Source organism: Psittacula echo, assembly GCF_963264785.1.
Source record: "Psittacula echo genome assembly, chromosome: 3".
Lineage (NCBI taxonomy): Eukaryota > Metazoa > Chordata > Aves > Psittaciformes > Psittacidae > Psittacula > Psittacula echo.
The window spans coordinates 32,019,313-32,037,710 of record NC_137736.1 but is presented as its reverse complement, the minus strand read 5'-3'; the positions used below and the strand labels follow the sequence as shown (position 1 = coordinate 32,037,710).

The window sequence follows — 18,398 nt, the reverse complement described above, 5'->3', positions numbered from 1 at the left end:
ATACACTTAAGGAAGAGCTGCCTTCCAGTAACCTGACAATTAAACAAGGCAAAAAGTTACATTCTAGACTGTTAGGAAATCAACACTCAGCTGACAAACACAGTTGCCAAGCATCCCATGTTGCTGGTGTTCCTTATTACACAGGGTAAGTGGAAGTGATGCAGAGCAGCAGATTCTTTTTGCTAGCTAAACCTAATGGATTTTACAAGACTTAACGCTGAATTACCAGAAAATTAAATTTGGAAAAAGGACTTAATCACTCTCTATATAATAACTATCTATGCCTTAAAATGTTTATCTCATAATACTTAAGTGTCTTATATAACTGGACATGAAATACTGAAAGACATTGATTTTTGAAAAATACGAATCTACCTATTTGAGTAATCTCACTCAAGCCAGCAGGATGTCTCATGTACACATTTCTCAAGTTAAATCATATGCATACATGCCAGCAGTAATATTTAATTTAAAAGTACTTAATCACATAAAATTTAAATTAATCAGAACAAAAAATCAAGCATCACAAAGACTGAATGTGTTCAGAACTGTTTCATGAACACTTCTTGAAACTGTAACACACGAGTCTGAATGGTGTTTGTCAAAACAGTTCATACACATTAAAAACTCCAAAGCTACAATAATAATCATCACAAATTCCTCATAATAGAGTCAATTAATGGTTGGAAAGCAATAATCCTTTTGAAAGCCCGAAAACACTTCAAGCATATCATCATTTAACCATTTGGAGAGAGATATATATTCCCTTTTCTTCATTATATAGGTTTCTTTCCCTTGAGGAACCAATGTATCACTCTAACCAAAATCCTAATTATGATAAAGAAATATAAACCTTCCCTCCCACCATCAAATGAAAGAATTTAATCAGCATCATATTTTCATTGAATGATCTGAGTCTAAAAGCCATTCAACAAATATGATTTCAGAAAAAATTCCTACAGAAACTACTCCTCCCATATACTACCCAACTGAAAAAGATACTACTTTAAGGTTTTTAAAATATACTTTAAAATAAAAGTAACAAGCAAATCCTGCTGAATTATAGCTAAAATACTTCAGGAGATATATTAATTCAACTGCAAATATGACTCACTTACCCCACAAGCATTTTAAAATATTAGTAGAAGTAGTATTGCTTTTGCTAGACATTCCGACTAGTAGCGAACAACAATATTTAACAGAAATGTACACATGCTCAAAAAAATAGTACATGCAGACAAAAACTGAAATTAGAAAAGACAGTAACTTTAAGATACGATACAGTGGCATACAGTTCCTCTACATTAGGTCTTCTGCAAGTCTTGAGCCTTTAAACAAACAAAGGCGAAGAAAAAGAAAGTTCTTCCTCCCCACCCACATGAAATTTGTATCAGCGAGGCATTCAGAGCCTAACTCCTCCTTTCAAATCAAAGCAAATCAAATACTTTCTTCTACTGATGTAATTGCAGCAGGACACTCTGCCTGCGCAGGGGTAAACCAGCTCAAATTTCACCTTACTTGTGAAGATTATCAGTGATGGAGGGAGGTCACACTGGTTTTGGTGTTGAAGAATCCAAGACCAGCCGAACTAAACAGTCCCGTAAAATTAAGTATCACCATGATATGAAACCAGATGTTTCCTGACAGAGGAACCAACAAGCATGTGAAACCAGGCGTTTCCCGACAGAGGAACCAATGAATGGTCACTGACCTAAAGACAAATTCTGTTTCACTGAGCTGGAAAATCTAGCCTTGTAGAAAATGACTGACAGTTAATCACTTTCTACTACAACAGCTTAGTCCCACCTTTCAGCAACAGAGATTCTAGCACACCCCTCCTGGGAAAGCGTCAAAATTCCTCCCTTGAGTGGGGACACCCCTCAAGGGTACTCCTCCAGGCTGAGCAAGACAGTTGCCCACAGTCACTGGTATGGGTGAGATCAAGCTCTACTTAATGCTTAAGCTAGCTTTGAAACTATTGATTTAAGGAACAGTAAGTCTAGTAAATGGCAGTTATAGTGAATTATAGTGAATAGTAATTCTAAGAATTCATACTGTGTAGTAGTGTAATGGATGAGAATCTAACCAAGAGTTGATCCCTGCTCATGACTGTGAGAAACATAACAAAGTATGCTTTTGATTAAGTGTATTTGATAAAGTATGTATTTGTTATGGCCATTTGTTGGAAAGAGGCAGGAAAACATAAGTGTGCAGCTGCTCCACGACCTCCACATTTAGCCACGCCAGGGTGCCTGACCAATGCTCTCAGCATGGCCAACAGCAAGATCATGAGAAACTGCACAGCCACACCAGTAAACAATTACAGCTCTGGCATAAAGTCGGCTGTGTTTCTAAGGGTATAAAAGCAGGACCCTCTTGTAGCCAAATCAAGCCTCACTTACAGGTGGACGCATTGTGTAGGAATTTTCCTAGTTACCCAAGGCTCCCAGCATCAGCTGCAATGGGGCTTCCAGGTTGAAGTGTGGGCCTGGATGATGAGGATTAGGTAGTAATTGGTGATGTATTTCTTTTCAATCACTGTTCTCTCTATGCAGTAATGATTTGATGCATTGCTAATTTTCCTCTGTACTATTAATGTATTCTCTCTCTTTGATTCGATTTATTGTGCTTGTTCACTATATATATGTATGTATACACCCAATTTGCTTTAGCATGCTTGTTTAATAAACTGTTCATACTTTACGACTAATATGTGATCATTTTGTAGACTACCCTGCCTGTTCATAAAACAAGTAGATATTCTGATTAAAGTTCTCTGGCCTAATCATATAATTATGAATTATCATTACCTATTAAAGTGTTTATTTTACCTATGGATAGATCAAGTTTGCCATCCTTAATCCTGCAGGACAAAGTGGTATAAATGACTGGTTATGCATCTATAATCCTTTCGGTATAAAATCACTGTCCAAGTCTGAGACTAACCCTGGATCCAGCCACACCTAAGCTCCTCCCTGTGAAGGAGTTTAGAAAACAAGGGGGTCCTTTCCGAACCTTGTGACTGAACAGAAGAGCCTCCCTGACAACTTTGAAATACATCTATCTCCCACTCTATCTGCAATAGTAAGAGTGAGGGAGACAGGAAGAACAGAAAAAAGAAAACTGGAATGAACAGAGTTTTTTGAAATTACTATGTTCAATACAACATTTCAAAGTCCTCTGATCTCTTTAGCCTAGAAGAATTTTCAGTTCTCTCTCAACATTCAGCCTTTCATTATCCCTCTTCCCTCAAAAATTAGCTATCCTTCTGACATCCTGCCCCTTCACCAGTATCAGCAGTGCAGACAGACTGCCAGCACCCTGCTCCCCCACCAAGGGCAGCATCACACTGCCCACATTAGTCATGTAAAGTGCGATTCTCTCAAATCCCAATACTGTTAGCGGAACCAAAAGGCGAGCACAACTCCTACTTGCATTCAAAAAGCATTTGCATTATTTGGTCTTGCCGCCAGGTGTGCTGGACACCAAGTGCCTCTAGGAGTCCACTGGAGTTGAGACATTGCTTATAATCCTGTGTTTGCAATTGGAGATTGAACAGGTCGCTGTATGGGTGTGTTGCTGCTGACCTTTACCACTGCCTCAGTAAAACTTTGTTTTATACGGTGTCATCAAACTCCATTACTACTCAAAACACATCTTCTCACTCAGGAAAACATCTGGATTTCCTTAGCTGTCACTTGCTTCAAACTCATTCAAAATTTCCTATGGCTTCCATGCATCTCACATTTTGCTCCTTCACACCACCTTCATGTAGTTCCTCTAAACTGATTTGTCTTCCAGAGCTTGACTTCCTTTTTCTAAACCCCTTCCCTGATTTATGCTTTCTGCATTAAGTTCCTTCAGCATTTCAGTTTCTTTTTTTTTGTTATCCTACCACATAACATCTTTTCAACATGTTCGTTTTGACTCTTTTTTGCAACCTATCCCACATTTTCCATCTCTCAATAAATCCTCTAATTCCTCAAGATGTTTGCATATGCTCAAAGTCCACAAGAGCAAGATCACTTCTCTTACTGCCCATTTTAAAGGAAGATCTTGTAACATGTCTTCACTAGTTTCCTAAAATCAAATTCTGAAGTGCTCTGCACTTTGGCACCTATTCAATGAAGTATTTAAGTATGCAAATTCCAAAGAACAGTATGGCTGGGCACTCAGAACTTCAGATTGTTGAATGGTCAGGACTAAAAGGACCCCACTGCCTTGGGGGTCACAACTTTAGAACACAGCGTAAGTGTGCAGCTGGTCCAGATTTGGCAGGAGTATTCCATACAAACATCATCAATAAAAGAAATTTCAGGATGATGGGGAAATATCTTACACTTTCTTGGTTACAGCAGGTTTAGCAAGGGATAAAAAGCCCAGGCAAAATTCAGGAAAATATTTCACTTTGAAGATTAGAACTGCTTGCACTTCACTTTCACCACAGAAAAGTAACTCTGGCACTGTGGGAGTTTTGGCAGGGGGTAAGTTCTCTCTAACAGGATTGTGTGGTGAGTTTTTTTGTTTGGTTTTTTGTTTTGTTTTGTTTTTCTTTTAATTCATTAAAAAAACCCAAACACGAACAATAAATCACACCAACTTCTACCTCTTAAAGTTGGTAGCTCAAAATTCTCTCTGACAAATATTTTGTGGCCTCCTTCCTCTCTAACTGCAGGATTATTTTCTTAAGGACCTATATGGAGCTTTTAGTAATCACAAAAGAATTATGAATATTGAAACTACCTACTTCTCTTAAATTTAGATCCTTTTAGATCCCGTGTATCTATCTCAGAAGGAGAGAAAGCATTTCTAGCCTGTGACTCAGCATTCTACTTTTTACTTCCAGTTTCAATTCTGAATTCATCCATGCAAAGTAGATTCAAACTACACAAAAGAAATAACACAAATACAGAAGAGAAAATAGTATTAAAGTAATAGCATGCTAACAGGAAAAGAAGTGAAACATAACAGCTTACCATTGTGAAAATAACAATAGATACACTTTTGCTTATTATTAATGGCAACAGCAAAGAAAGAATCAATTCAGACTTGATAAATAGCAAAACCAAACTCACTTGGTGGAAACTCCAGAGACCAACCTTTGCTTTCTGTTCTCTGGATGTCAGTCACCTAATGACAAATACAATAGCTTGGTTTTACACAGATAACAAAAAGCAAACAGATATCACTCTAAATTTAAACAAAGAACTAAGACGCTAATGTTTAACCAAAGAAATCACAATGACAATACAGTATATTATGTCCCAACTCAAGAGATAAAGAAAAACAATTTCATTAATCAAAGTGCATTTGTACACTTACACTTTTTTCCCCAGATTAATATCAGTTTGCTATCTACCAGTGTGATGAATACTAGCATTTTTTGCATTAATATTCATCCTCAAGGAAGATAAATTTACAGACTTACATTATGAAGATTTTCAAAGCATAAAAGCAGATGAAAGCTTTCATAAGAGAGTCAGAAATCTTCAAGCACTTCTTGTGAATTCTGTAAATAGCTTTCTTTTTTAAGAAGTTGTAATTTTCATTTCTTTTCCTTTTCCCTTGGACATTGGTTTCATTTTCCCCACTAACAAGTCATCTGGGTTTTTTGCTGCCCCACCCTCCTGTGAAACTTGAATGTTTTTCTTCTCCTGTGCTAAATTGTTTTGACCTCACTAGCATATTCATTTATCATCCTGTTTTCTACATTAAATAGCTTATTTATAACACATTTTATAGGCCAAATTATAATAATTTATTAATTATCTTACAATAGTAATGCTACAGACAACCAGAAAGAGGCACAAATGTTTCTTTAAGAATTAGTGTGAAAGAGAACTGTCTATATGCAAACTGGAGGTTGATTATTCGATTTTTAATTCCACGCTGTTACAGCAGGACTGTCACAGTCTGCATGCATCTAGCAAAGCAAACTGCTCAGGAAAATTTAAGCACAGGAATGGCTTATGGGCTCCCCATGATACTGACCATAAGATAGGCACTAAGACAGCAACAGCTGAGGAATTCCAACGACATCCAGTAGTGAAACCCACGTAAAACAAGGTAAGTATCAACAAAATCCCTTACCATTCCACTTTTTTAAGGTGTGTGTTTGTTTTTTGGGGAATAAAAAAATACATACTGATTTGGGCTGGGATAAAGTTAATTTTCTCATAGCAGCTTGTATGGTACTGTGTTTTGGATCTATGATTAAAAATGTTGATAACACAGGGATGTTTTAGCTAATGCTGAGCAGTGCCTGCACTGTATCTTTTCTGTTTCAAATGCTGCGCACCCACCAGCGAGTAAACTGGGGGTACGTGAGAAGTTGGGAGGTGACACAGTCAGGATAGCTGACTCCAACTGACCAAAGGGATATCCCAGACTATATGAGCTCCTGCGCAGCAACAAAAGCTGGGGGAATGAACTCTTTATCTCACTTTGCTTGTGTATGCAGCTTTTGTTTTGTTTATCAAACTCTCTTTACCTCAACTGATAAAGACAAGTTTTTTACTTTTACACTTAGGATTTTCCCCCCCCCATCCTGCTAAGGGGAGTGAGCAAGCAGCTGTGTGGGAATGAGGTGCCTTCCGGGGTTAAACCACAACAACATTGTATGCCGTTGCCCTTTCACCAGTAAAACATCCTAATAGTCAGAGGCCTTTTTTTTGATGGATTTATTCGGTCGGCCTTCAACTAACATGGATCTTTAGTGTAATTATTTTTCAGAAACAAAAGTAATCCATGAACAGAGAATAAAGTTTACTCTGTTACGCTTCTGTGATGCACTAGATTCCCAATAGTTTGGTTCAGGCTCCAAAGGAAGAAAAGGACTAGGCTGTGACCAGGCCATGAACTTCTCTAGTTCCAACCTGTTGTTGAAAAGCCAAAGGGACAGGGTGACGTAGTGATGTCTATGAACTTGGAAACAGGATTAATGCATAAATAGAAGATAGTTCTTCCAAAACTAATTTGGTCAAGGAAAAAAGGAAGCTGTGGGTACAAGGAGTCTTTTCTCCATCACACGTAATTTGACCACAAGCCAACCACTTTATTCCATATACATGAGTGAGCTTTTTTTGAGCTCTCCCTCTTAAGTAGCTGGCAGCACGGCAGTGATGCCTCTCAAGGTTACTGCTTGTGCTTGAAAGACCCCTTACCAACTGCAGATCTTCAGTAAATGATTAATATTGCATATGACCCCGTATCACAGGGCATTAAGTTCCTGTATTGGTAGCTTTGAATTATTATTATATTCTCTGTGCAGTAGCATAATAGATTGAACCTTGCCATCCGACTTTGTTAAGCCTCACTTTTACAACATCTTGCTTCAATAAAACCACTGTTGCTGCTACTTTTGGCAGTGGCTCTTTAAGCAGTCTAAATCTCCTCTGTGACAGCTTCTCTTTCTGTTTTAAGCCTTCCTAACCATATAAGTTAATAATCTAACAGAATATTTCCGCTTGTAAACAGTCTTTTAAAATGAAAGAATGTATCTAAAGAATTGCAAAGGGCTACTAAAATAACACAAGCCCATCTTGCATTTTAGAACTATACCACTCATTTTAAACACATAAGCCAAACATATTCGAGAACCACAAAATCCTAGTTTCAAATACAATCATACTATTTAACCAGCATTTTTCCCATGCAAAAGAAATCTGTTTACAGAGCACAAAAATAATGGTCTATAACCATGCAAATACATTAACATCACATTATCAGTGCAAAACAATGCTCCAGTATAATCCATAGACAGGGCTTTTGCTAACTTCGGTTAAAGCAGCTTGCACTGAACTCTGTAACACCAGTACACATTAACTGAATCCTCCCCTAAAGCCAATGGGAAACCCACATCTGAATGACATTGATAGGTAGGACTGGACAGTCTATTAAATCAGACATGACTTCAAGTCTTACTTTCAATAAGCCCAAAGAGACCTCTTTCCTCCTTTTAACATACAGCCTCCACCTTCTCATTCAAGCAACCACCTCCCACCTCCTTTCAAATCCAAAGTTCTGAACACAGATTTGGTATTTAAATATTACAGGAAAACTGCACTTGGCTGAGAAAGCAGACAATTATTAAAACACAGTGGCTGCAAAATTTCAGTCACACCATTAAACAACACAGTCCAGGATGATGAAAATCAACATACTGTCTTGCAATGCCAGCTGTAGCGTAACTTACCTTAATATCATGGCTTTGATGACAATAATGTTCTTTAGGATCAGACTCTGTTCTCTTTCTGTATTTTTCTGTTTCCTTTTGTTCTTGAGAGATTATTAAATGGAATTCTGAAGAACTGTAGTCTCTGATACGCAAAAAGAGAGAACCCGAGGTCTTTCAATGTTGATGTCTTTTCCCCGTATTCAGGACACATACCACATATGTATAATAAAAAAAATCAAAAACATATACAAGCCTAACCATCACACAAGTGTAATGGCATAAACATATTTAAAGGATTTGATCAAACAGCCATTTTTTTTACACCTTCAAATTGCAGAGTCCAAAGCTATGCAAAATATAACACCAAAAAAAGCACACCATTTTCTAGAAAAGGGACAGGAACTGAATTACTGCACTTTTAAAAAAAATAAATAAATAATTTGGGTAACGAACGAAAAATCTTGCCCAAAGCCACATTTTATTTGTGCAATATAGAAAGGAAACAAAATTAAGCTCCTGCAGAACTTTCAGGTTTACAAAAAGCTGTTTAGTAGTGTACTGTTTTTGAATGACAGATAGCTCATCACTACAAGTAGACCAATAAAAATTAAGATCTTTCAGACAAATGTTTAATAGAAAAGTTACAGCATATATGGTAACTTAGCTGAACCTGTGAATATGGAATCTCTCTTACTCTCTTTTCTCTGGGCAAGGCAAAAGCACAGATGTGGCAAAACCAAGTTCCTACAAACTAGGATACACATTCATTTGTACCATTGCCAAAATGCATTTGCTAGCATTCAGTTCCTCAAGTCAGCTTATCCTAGCAAACTTCATATAGCAAAGTTAACATAAAAAAGTGGCCATGACTGCCCTGACATTTTCACGCACCAAATTTCCCCAACAGCGAAGTACTTCAATTTGGCAGGACAAAGATCTCCACAAAAACGTAACTGGAGAAGGATTTTTTACACGGACATCTAGTGATAGGACAAAGGGAAGTGGCTTTAAATTGAAAGAGGGGAGATTTAGATTAGATATTAGGAAAAAATCTTCACTATGAGGGTAGTGAGGCACTGGAACAGGTTGCCCCGAGAAACTGTGGATGCCACATCCCTGGAAGTGTTCAGGGCCAATCTAAGTTGAAGTTGTCCCTGCCCATGGCAGGGGGTTGGAACCAGATGATCTTTAAGGTCTCTTCCAACCCAAACCTTTCTATGATTCTATGATTTCCCCCATTTGTAAAACTTAATGCTGAAGGAAACTGCTTGAAAGTGGAACACGTTTCAAGACAGCTTATTTAGTTCCCAGAAGGCCTCCTTACTCCTAGGCTACACTACGGTTGCATTTCTGGCAAGTTTATTCCTTCCATTTTTATTTACTCATAGATAACAAAATTTAAGCAAAATATATGCTATATATTACTTATACTAAGAATTGCTAAGTTTGAAAAAGGAAAGGAAACTCTGCAATTACTTACTTTTTCTCAACAAGTGACTTCTTTGGTTTCCGTTTATGTTGTTTAATAGCTATAGAAAATTATATAGGAAGGGAAAAAAAAAAAAAATTAGCTAGTTTCAGAGGAAAGTTACCAATGAAAGAATTGTGCTATGTTTAAGGTAGATATTGAAATCAGTAAAGGTTACCATTGATTTCTTCTAATGTCTTCTTTAACTTCTCATTTTGTTGCATTAGATCCTTAAGTCCACCAAGAACATTCTTGCATAGCTCCTGAGCCCTCTCATTGGCTTTCAAAGCCAGTTCGTGTTCCCCCAGCAATGACAGTGCCTTACAGAAGTGGTAGTGACCCTACACGAACATAAGTTTGAATTTCAAGCATTCTTTCACACAAGTAAGAAAAAAGTTTCTATCCAAACCAGCTGCAACAGACAAAGTAACATTTTATATACTCAGAAGTTACCTACTCCATCTATTTCAGGTCATATGATGAATAATCAAAGTTTTCAACTACTCAGAACTCTGAAACAGAAAGAGAATTGACTGGAAGTAGCATCTAGCCTCCAGCTTTGGAAAACAGCAATTCTGATTTTTCCCCTAATCTCAACTACTACTTTGCAATTCTGTAACTATCCCTTTATTTACTCTTTTTCAGGCCAAGAGTATTGGGAAATACATGTTGATCATTAACCAAGATTTTTTTATTGCAAGGACAACATATATGCTTTGTAAAGCATTGTGATAACATAGCTACTCACAACAATGTATTTTTCTTTACAGATTCAGAACACCATGTAACAACACTTACAAGCATGTCAAAACAATATTTTTAATATAAAAATACAAGCAAACTATGTACTTGGCTGACTGAAGCAGACTTCTTAGTTCACAATGTACTGTGCTCGTTCTACTGTCCTTTAAATTTACTGTGTTGAATGCAGATGAGAACATGTCACATCTATCTGGGTCAAACCTGTAACTAAGATTCCAGGTTCTTGTAGTAGTTTACAGTACCAACAGAAGACAATTTTGAAATGTATATGAAACTAACCTTTGGCCAATTAGGCTTCAAAACTATGGCTCTTTTTCCATCAGCAAGGGCTCTCCTTAGAGAAGTGACAGAAAAAGAAGAGGTATTTATTACTTAAACTTTAGAAAAACCTACAGACCAGACACACAAGACACTATAAAAACACAAGTGAATAAAAGAAGAGTTCATTCACCTGTGTGAAAGCATGGCCAGACAACACTTCTTCGCTGAAACTTACCTGGATTAAAATGTTACAGTCTAAACAATTTCACTCATCAGTTATTTATTCCCTCCTCCTGCCTACTAGGTTTTCCAGCATTTCTGCATCTATACCCCCCCAACTTAGCTGGTGTTTAACAAAATGTTCCTTTAAAAAGAAAAGCCTTATGAAAAACCCTGAACACCAAACCTAAATATTTTGACAAAAAATCGTATTAGAGAGTAGTTACATCATCACAGGCAGAGTGCAAATATTAACTGCTGAGCACGAAAAACAGTAACCTCCAAGACTCCTGACAACTAAAGCCTGCAAAACATGCTTGACTCTGACTTTTTATATACAAGGTGTCGTGGAATAACTAGAATTACAACTTTGATCATAAGAGAAGCAGACTATCCCTATGGCTACAGGAGAGAACACAGAGCACCAGTGATGGCCTCTGCTGCTTTCAATGCTGTCCACAATGGACAGTTGAAGAATTTATATACCTTTGGGATGAACCACTTGCTTTTCACTGAGCTACAGCTATGTGTCAGATAAGCAGGATGTAGTAAATTACAACAAAGAGTGGTCACATATGGATTACTTCAGACGAGGAAGTTTACAAATAATCTCACACTCCTTTGATTGCTGGGTCATGCTGACTCAGTGAGGCCTTTACAAAATGTCTGCAGCGAAACCTAACTGCAAAAGCTTGAGGCTTTAACTATTTTACCTCCACAAAGGGGAGAAAGATGGGAAAAAAACCCCAAACAACCCACACGTGTTTCACACAAAAAGTCTCCATAAATTGCCTAGTCACTACCTCTGGTTTTTGTAACCACTATAGCAGGAAAGCTTGAACACAGGGATCTGAAGGAGGACAACGAGATGTAATGAAAGCTGGACACTAAGGAAAGGCCTGAAAGAGACAATAATTCTAAGACAAGGCAGTAATGGTAGAATTTAGAGACATAGCAATACATTACAAAAAATTAGTAAGAAATAAAAACCACAATAGAACTAGTGATTAAAGCGGGAGAAATTGCACCATATTCATATTGCAAGGGACGCAAACAAAAGGAAAGAAGTGTGTAAGAGACAGTGGGGTACAGAACCTCAAGATAGTAAGGGATTATAAAAGCAGTTGAAAAGATTAAAAAAGAGGCATTTGACTTGCTCTCTAGTGTATGCTGTTGTGTTTTGTTTTTACCCTCCCAGTCTTTCCTCCAGTGCCACCTTTCGACAGCTTGGCGCAGTGCTAGGACAGCTGCTCCAGTGAAGCACTGTCAAAACATCACAACATGAGGCCAAGCTGCAGGGAAAGGTCCTGTCCTGTAGCAAAGCCTTGGGGGGAACATGATCACCGTCTCTCGTGAGGCTCTGAAACTGGGAGGAATACACACAGCTTGGAAAAAGCTTCCAAGGCTCCAGCAGATGATCTGGAGAACACTGTTAACTGCCTAGCCCCATAGTACAGTATTGCCACCACTGACAACAGGATCTAAGCTGCTGAGTTTGCAAAAACCTCAGGATTGAGGTTTCTTGGTCTTGCTCAGCCCCAACTGCAGTTTCACCTGCCTGCAGCTTTCTTTTACTTAAGTGTAACATCAACTTCTCTAATTGAGCAGGTGTGTATGGTTAATTTGAGCTACTTGTTCATCTTTGCGTGGTACGACCATAGATTTAGCTGGAGTAAGTACTAGTAACTGCTATCTATACAGAATGAGGTATTTATGATTACAGAACAATGATGTCCTGTAGAGAAATACAACCCTGGTATGACAGCAGAGGCCTTGAGAAGTGGAGACACAGCATGCAACAAAGGAGTATAGGCAGGAGATGACAAGAAATGGAGCACAATCTTGGCATTGGAGACCCCATGGCTGTAAACAATTCACCAATGGTCAGTTAAAGACATGCCAAATGTAGACAAATATGACTTTAAGGGTAACAAAAAGTAATATCCATAAAAAGTACTATGTGTAGTAAACTCAGATCTAACAGAGTGCCACAGACCAACAAAGATAGAGCAAAGGTGTAATAGCACATTAGTAAACGCAAAAAGCGAACCCAAGTGGATCCTAGAGTGAGGAAGAATAAACCATCAGCATGAACATCACATTTCTCATGGAGAAGGGCTCTGTTCACCTACAGCTTTCTAATCCCACTGCTACAGCAATGGAACTGCCAACTTCGGTACCCATCCAGAGGAGCAGTGGAAGAGGTGAGGATAACACTAGAAAATGGGCAAAAACTAAAAGTCATGTACATACCAATTTTAATTACATTGATATGTTTTCTTTTTATTTCAACAATTAGATCAGGGCTAATAAAAATTAGACCCTTAAGACTTCAATTATACTAGCAATAAATTCTTGGTTTGGCTTTACATAAAAGGTATACATCCACCTTGCCCATAAACATGATTTTTATATTAACAACTGGCTTAAGGAAAATAACCCACATACTCACAATGATCTCTTCTTCAAGAGGTTTAATAAAAATCACAATACTCACAGGTACTGAGATTTGTTTTTCTTGTTGTATAAGCCACACTCACACAAATTTTAAGTGGTATTACATACTGCCAGAAGATACCTCTAATATTACTCAGTTTTCTTAATGTCAGTTTTCTGAGATAATAACATCATAATTATTATATACTTAAGTTTTAAGAATATTATTTTCCTAAGTATACTGACAGTTTTTAACTGCAGGATCACAACATTTCAGGTTATAAACAAGGCATTACTTACTTGTACTGCCGTGTGAGAATTAAACAAAGAGCTCGGTTTCCATACAGAAGATGGTTTGCAGGACTTAAAAAGGAAAATTATGAAGAGTTAGTAACATATGTTACTATTGAAAATCTTAAGGAGAAAATAAAGTAAGCTTTCACAATAACTGTCTGCAAGCAGTCTAGCATCAATTATTTACAAGTTTCCTTGAATACCCCCACTGATTTACAAGTCAATGAGAATATCAGTTTCAATTATGTAATAATTCGTTATATTTGGTCCCACTAATGTGACTTCCAACCAATTCAAGTCACTTTCAGACTACTTTAAAGGAAAAAGAAAAAAAAGTTAAAAAAAAAGGGGGGGGCGGGGAGGAGGAAAAGAGAAAAAAAAAAAGAGCATGAAGCACGGAACATGGAAAAGCCAGCTTGACTGCCCAGCTGTGCAGACTAAGCAGTTGCTCTAAAGAGTTAAAGAATCATCCCCAATGTACCTAATGGAGAATGAAAGCGGGGAACCAGTAAATGTAATCCAGCAACCACTTGAAAGAATACCAAGGGAACATGCAGCTAGTTAGGGATGGAATGTGATGATGAAGCAGAAGAAAGTCAGTTCACACTGGGAGTATGAGAAAGGGAAGACAGTGCACAGAGCAGATGAAGAAGGATCCCCTAGCTGCTAGACATCCCTTCACCTTCTAGGAGGGTCTTAAGGCCAAAGAACAATTTTTAACAAATAGCTGTAACAATAGTTGAGCTCTACAGCCCCTGAAAACCATGAGACTTCCTTTCCTCTTTCCAAACCATGGGATTTCCTTTGCTCTTCCACTGAATTCTGTTCATCCCTTCCCCTCATCAGCTACCCTGTGCAAAGCTGCCTTAGCCTGCTCCAAGACCCTGGATACAGTCACTTGACTGAAGTCAGCCAACCCAACTTTTCAAGGAGGCTGAAATCAGCTTCAATTTGGGATTGAAATGTATCCTACTACGTGACATAAAATCTGAAGCAAGGATCAGGAAAATGCTAACCCTTTCAACTGCACAATTATAAATCTGCAGACTTCAAAATGAAAAAAATAAGTCTCCACAATCAAATTTTATGAAAAGTGGGACTTTATGAATTTCACCGTATTTCACAGACACAAGGACTTGTAAAAGCAGCATTTGCACAACTACAGCACAAGCAGTGATATATTCCAAGCATGCATTCTGTAACTACTTGACATTCCACACGGACTATAGGAAATGGGCAAATGCTCTATATGCATGAGACAAATTCTCATTTAATCTTTCTAAAGAAAGTCTCCCTGCCCATTTACAGAGCCCAGGAAAGTCTCCAAAGCTGTTCAGCAAATGACTTCTGAGAAGAAATTAAAAAACACTTGCAAAAGGAAATTAAGTCTTTTGCATACACAGGTGCCAAGACTTAAACATAAATATTTGTTCTCTTTTACTTGTTCTGTGTCATAGCTGAGATGATAAACATTTGCAAGAGCTGGTCATACTGTTCTGCTGGAAGAGTATTCAGGAAGGATGATGCCAACAGCAGCTGTTCACACCAGATAACTTATTTCCTTTCCTGGGTTTACTATACTTACTGTTAGTCCTTTTAAATCAGCTTTAAGCCTTAAGAGGACTTTTGGGGCAGTACAAGTGCAAACAACCATTAGTAACAAGAACTAAAATAGAACAAAAAATGTGTTAGATACCTAACTTTTTTTTTTTTTTTTTAAAAGTTACATTTGGCCTCCAAGTGGCTCATGCAAAACTATACAAAACCCAGGATAAATCTGAATAAGCTGAATACATATTATATAACACAATCCAGTTAACCAGTTAGTTAGTTCTTACCAAAACTCTATGGCTTTAGTATATGACATTATAGCATAATCAAAGTTTCCTTGGGAAAACTCCTCATTTCCCTTCTGTTTCATAGATTCACTGTTCTGTGAAATCAAGAAAAAACAATTTAGTAATGACTGTAACTAAACTCATCTGCAATGAGAAGTAAAGAAAACTGACAAGAGGCACCTCAGGTTTCATGCTTATAGAAACAGAATGTTACATGTGCGCTATGAGTTGTAATTTAATACTTTCAATTCACTACAATTAATAAGCTTAGAAGTGCATGAATGAAAATTTTTGCAGACAAGAATACAATGAACAATAATTAAAAAGCAGAACTAACTCAAAAGCTTTCCTGAGTTCCATAGTGTAGTCATCATCAAAAGTGAGAATGTGTCAAATAGGAAAGTAAGCAGAGTACAGCACAGTTCCTTACTCAGTGCTTTCAGTGCAGCTCCTGAACTACATAATTGTAGCAAGGAAGACACAGGAATTAACAAGACTTCCATAGAAAGAAACCCTATACATCTACACTAAAGGAACACATAGCAAAGAATTTTAGAGCATCTTATTTCTGTATTAAAAGGATCAAGTTGAAAATCCTCTACCAACATTAACTGCATTTCCTTGAGCTTTTCGGGGCTTAAGGAAAGGAACACTTTCCAATGTACACTGGCAACATAAATAACTGATTTGTTGTTTATTAGGAGAGGATGTCTCAAGGTAACTGTTTATGTCAGGACAATTACTTATTCATCTTTAATCATCTGGTCATTTTCATAATCATTAAAAACCCTTAAAAGATAACAACAGAAAGTGAAAAGCATAAACACATTCTGACATCTTCTCTCACCTTCCTACAGTTTTCACAGGTCATAGCTTTAAATTCTTCAACTAAATTACAATCTTCCAAAGCAACTTTAGTAATACAACCTTTGCCTGGAGACAAAATTCAGAGAAATACAGTGGGTGAAGAAGTTACCAACGACAAGAAGTAGTGTTTATCTGCTGCTGCTAAGAATCACACTGTTTTCTGACTGGGAGCAAAATTTGACATATCAACTAAATAACAGGAACAAATTAAGCAAAAGAAACATTCAAAAGAAAAGCATTTATTAATTATTGGGCAAGTCCAAAATAACTGGCTACAGACTGCAAAATGTTTAAGTACTTGTCTAGTTTCAAGCAACCAAGTGAAACTTGACTGTATTTTAAAGAATTTGCACTTTAAAGATCCGTAAAGATTTGTATTGTAAAGAATTTGGTTCTTAACTATAAAAAGATTCTTCTCCTCACACGTAAGTTCAATTTCTACTACACTGTTACTGCAACTACTGAGTTAGAATGCACACATGCAAAAATACGGGAATAGAAGCCACTAAACATGTGCCAAATACAGCAGCCTGGAGCTTTTTGTAATTTCAGCAGAAGTTCTACTGCTAGTGCTAATATCTCAGGGTAACTTCAATCAGCTACATAAGCTTATTTTTGAAATATGACTAACCTCTTAATTAGTATTTTGACAAAAACCTCTGCCAAACATTTAACAGAAAGACTCAAACAGTATTTCGGGCAACTTTCAACTAAACCTTAAGTTAAAACAATACAGGGCACATGTACAGGCCATAAGCGACACCAATGTGCAAAAATATTCTGTTCAGAAAGAACATGTGCACTGTAAATATGACCCACATATAGAAATTCAAGGAAGAATTGACAAAAAACAAGGAAAAAATCCCACACCACCACTATTTTTCTAGTCACTGTTTGAGTCGCTCCCATAGTAATGAAATACATGCAAACATTCACTATTTCGTAATTACAACACAAATGACTTTCCTCACCATTGTTTCTCCAAAAGTGTTCATACTTACATTGACCAAAGAAAACTCCAAGACACATGGAACCAAAATCACCGAGTTTCTCTAGCCTTCGCAGAATACTGAGATCACCTGTGTATCTGACCCAATCAAGTCCATGCCCAAAATCAAAGACACCCTATTTCAGTTGAAGAAAAGGAAAACAAAGAAAAAAAAAATTCTATACAAAGCAAAGTCTTAAAACAAAAACACCACCACACAAACCAGCAGCTCACTGACAATACAGTGGAAGCATTCCATGTAAATATAACAAACAATACCACTGTAACACACTATGCACTTGTTAATGATTTTTTAGCCTTTGAAACAGACAACAGCTCATAAACACAAATATCTGGATAACACAGGCATAGCATAATAGAGCATATTCACAAAATGAAAACAGTCATTCTTTCAACAGGAGACAGGGGAGCCACTCAATTTACAGAATGTGATTTAGAAACTTTTTTCAGTGATTGCACACAAAATTGCTTCAGTGTGAAGTGACAAGCCTGATCAAAAAAAGCAACATTCTCCAGGTTGTTAGACACACAGGCAGGGCTAAGACTCAATTCTGTAAATCATTACTTCCTTTCTATTAAAACTGTATTTAATTGTTCGAGCTACAGAGCTTTAACTGAAGGAGAGGGATGGAGTGAATAATATCCATTGGCTGGGATATTCCCACATTACCTGAGCTGACAGATTTTGAAAAACAACGTAAAAACCCACACAACTAAGACAAATTATCACTAAACATATAGGAACCCGGTCATCCAGTAGTAACATACAGTTGTACCTATTCTCCCATTGCAACTATCAGCTATGATACTGCCTTCTAATTTCAATGTTTTTAATTTAGCTTTTGCAGTTAACCTACAGCAGACAGCAGAAACTAGAAAGTGGGAAGAAAATGACAAACACAGGGAAACTAAGAACATTCACTGTCCAAAGTTTACAAGCTGAAAAATGTAACGGGTATAGGTCTACTATACACCGAATTTGGCACTGGCAATGGATTAACAGGTTTTCAAATCACACTCTTACTCTTGCCATTCATAGTCCTTCAGATTGAATTGGTATCACTATTT

At 37.3% G+C, this 18,398-nt stretch overlaps 1 protein-coding gene across 10 annotated transcripts in view; it reads right to left on the bottom strand.

Annotated features, from left to right (window-relative positions):
• The window catches only part of TTC3 (tetratricopeptide repeat domain 3), a 73,552-nt gene that overhangs the window by 47,289 nt on the left and 7,865 nt on the right, over positions 1-18,398 (bottom strand). For 7 of the 10 annotated variants that reach the window (XM_080612394.1, XM_080612395.1, XM_080612390.1 and 4 more), the window contains 10 exons: positions 17,323-17,446; positions 16,302-16,387; positions 15,455-15,549; positions 13,623-13,685; positions 13,019-13,102; positions 10,686-10,740; positions 9,823-9,985; positions 9,657-9,705; positions 8,195-8,318; positions 5,076-5,130 (listed from right to left, as the gene is read on the bottom strand). In XM_080612394.1, the coding sequence (XP_080468520.1) occupies positions 5,076-5,130; positions 8,195-8,318; positions 9,657-9,705; positions 9,823-9,985; positions 10,686-10,740; positions 13,019-13,102; positions 13,623-13,685; positions 15,455-15,549; positions 16,302-16,387; positions 17,323-17,446 (898 nt within the window). Of the gene's footprint in view, positions 1-5,075; positions 5,131-8,194; positions 8,319-9,656; positions 9,706-9,822; positions 9,986-10,685; positions 10,741-13,018; positions 13,103-13,622; positions 13,686-15,454; positions 15,550-16,301; positions 16,388-17,322; positions 18,024-18,398 lie in introns of those variants that run through there. The other 3 variants (XM_080612396.1, XM_080612399.1, XM_080612397.1) reach the window with 3 other exon arrangements.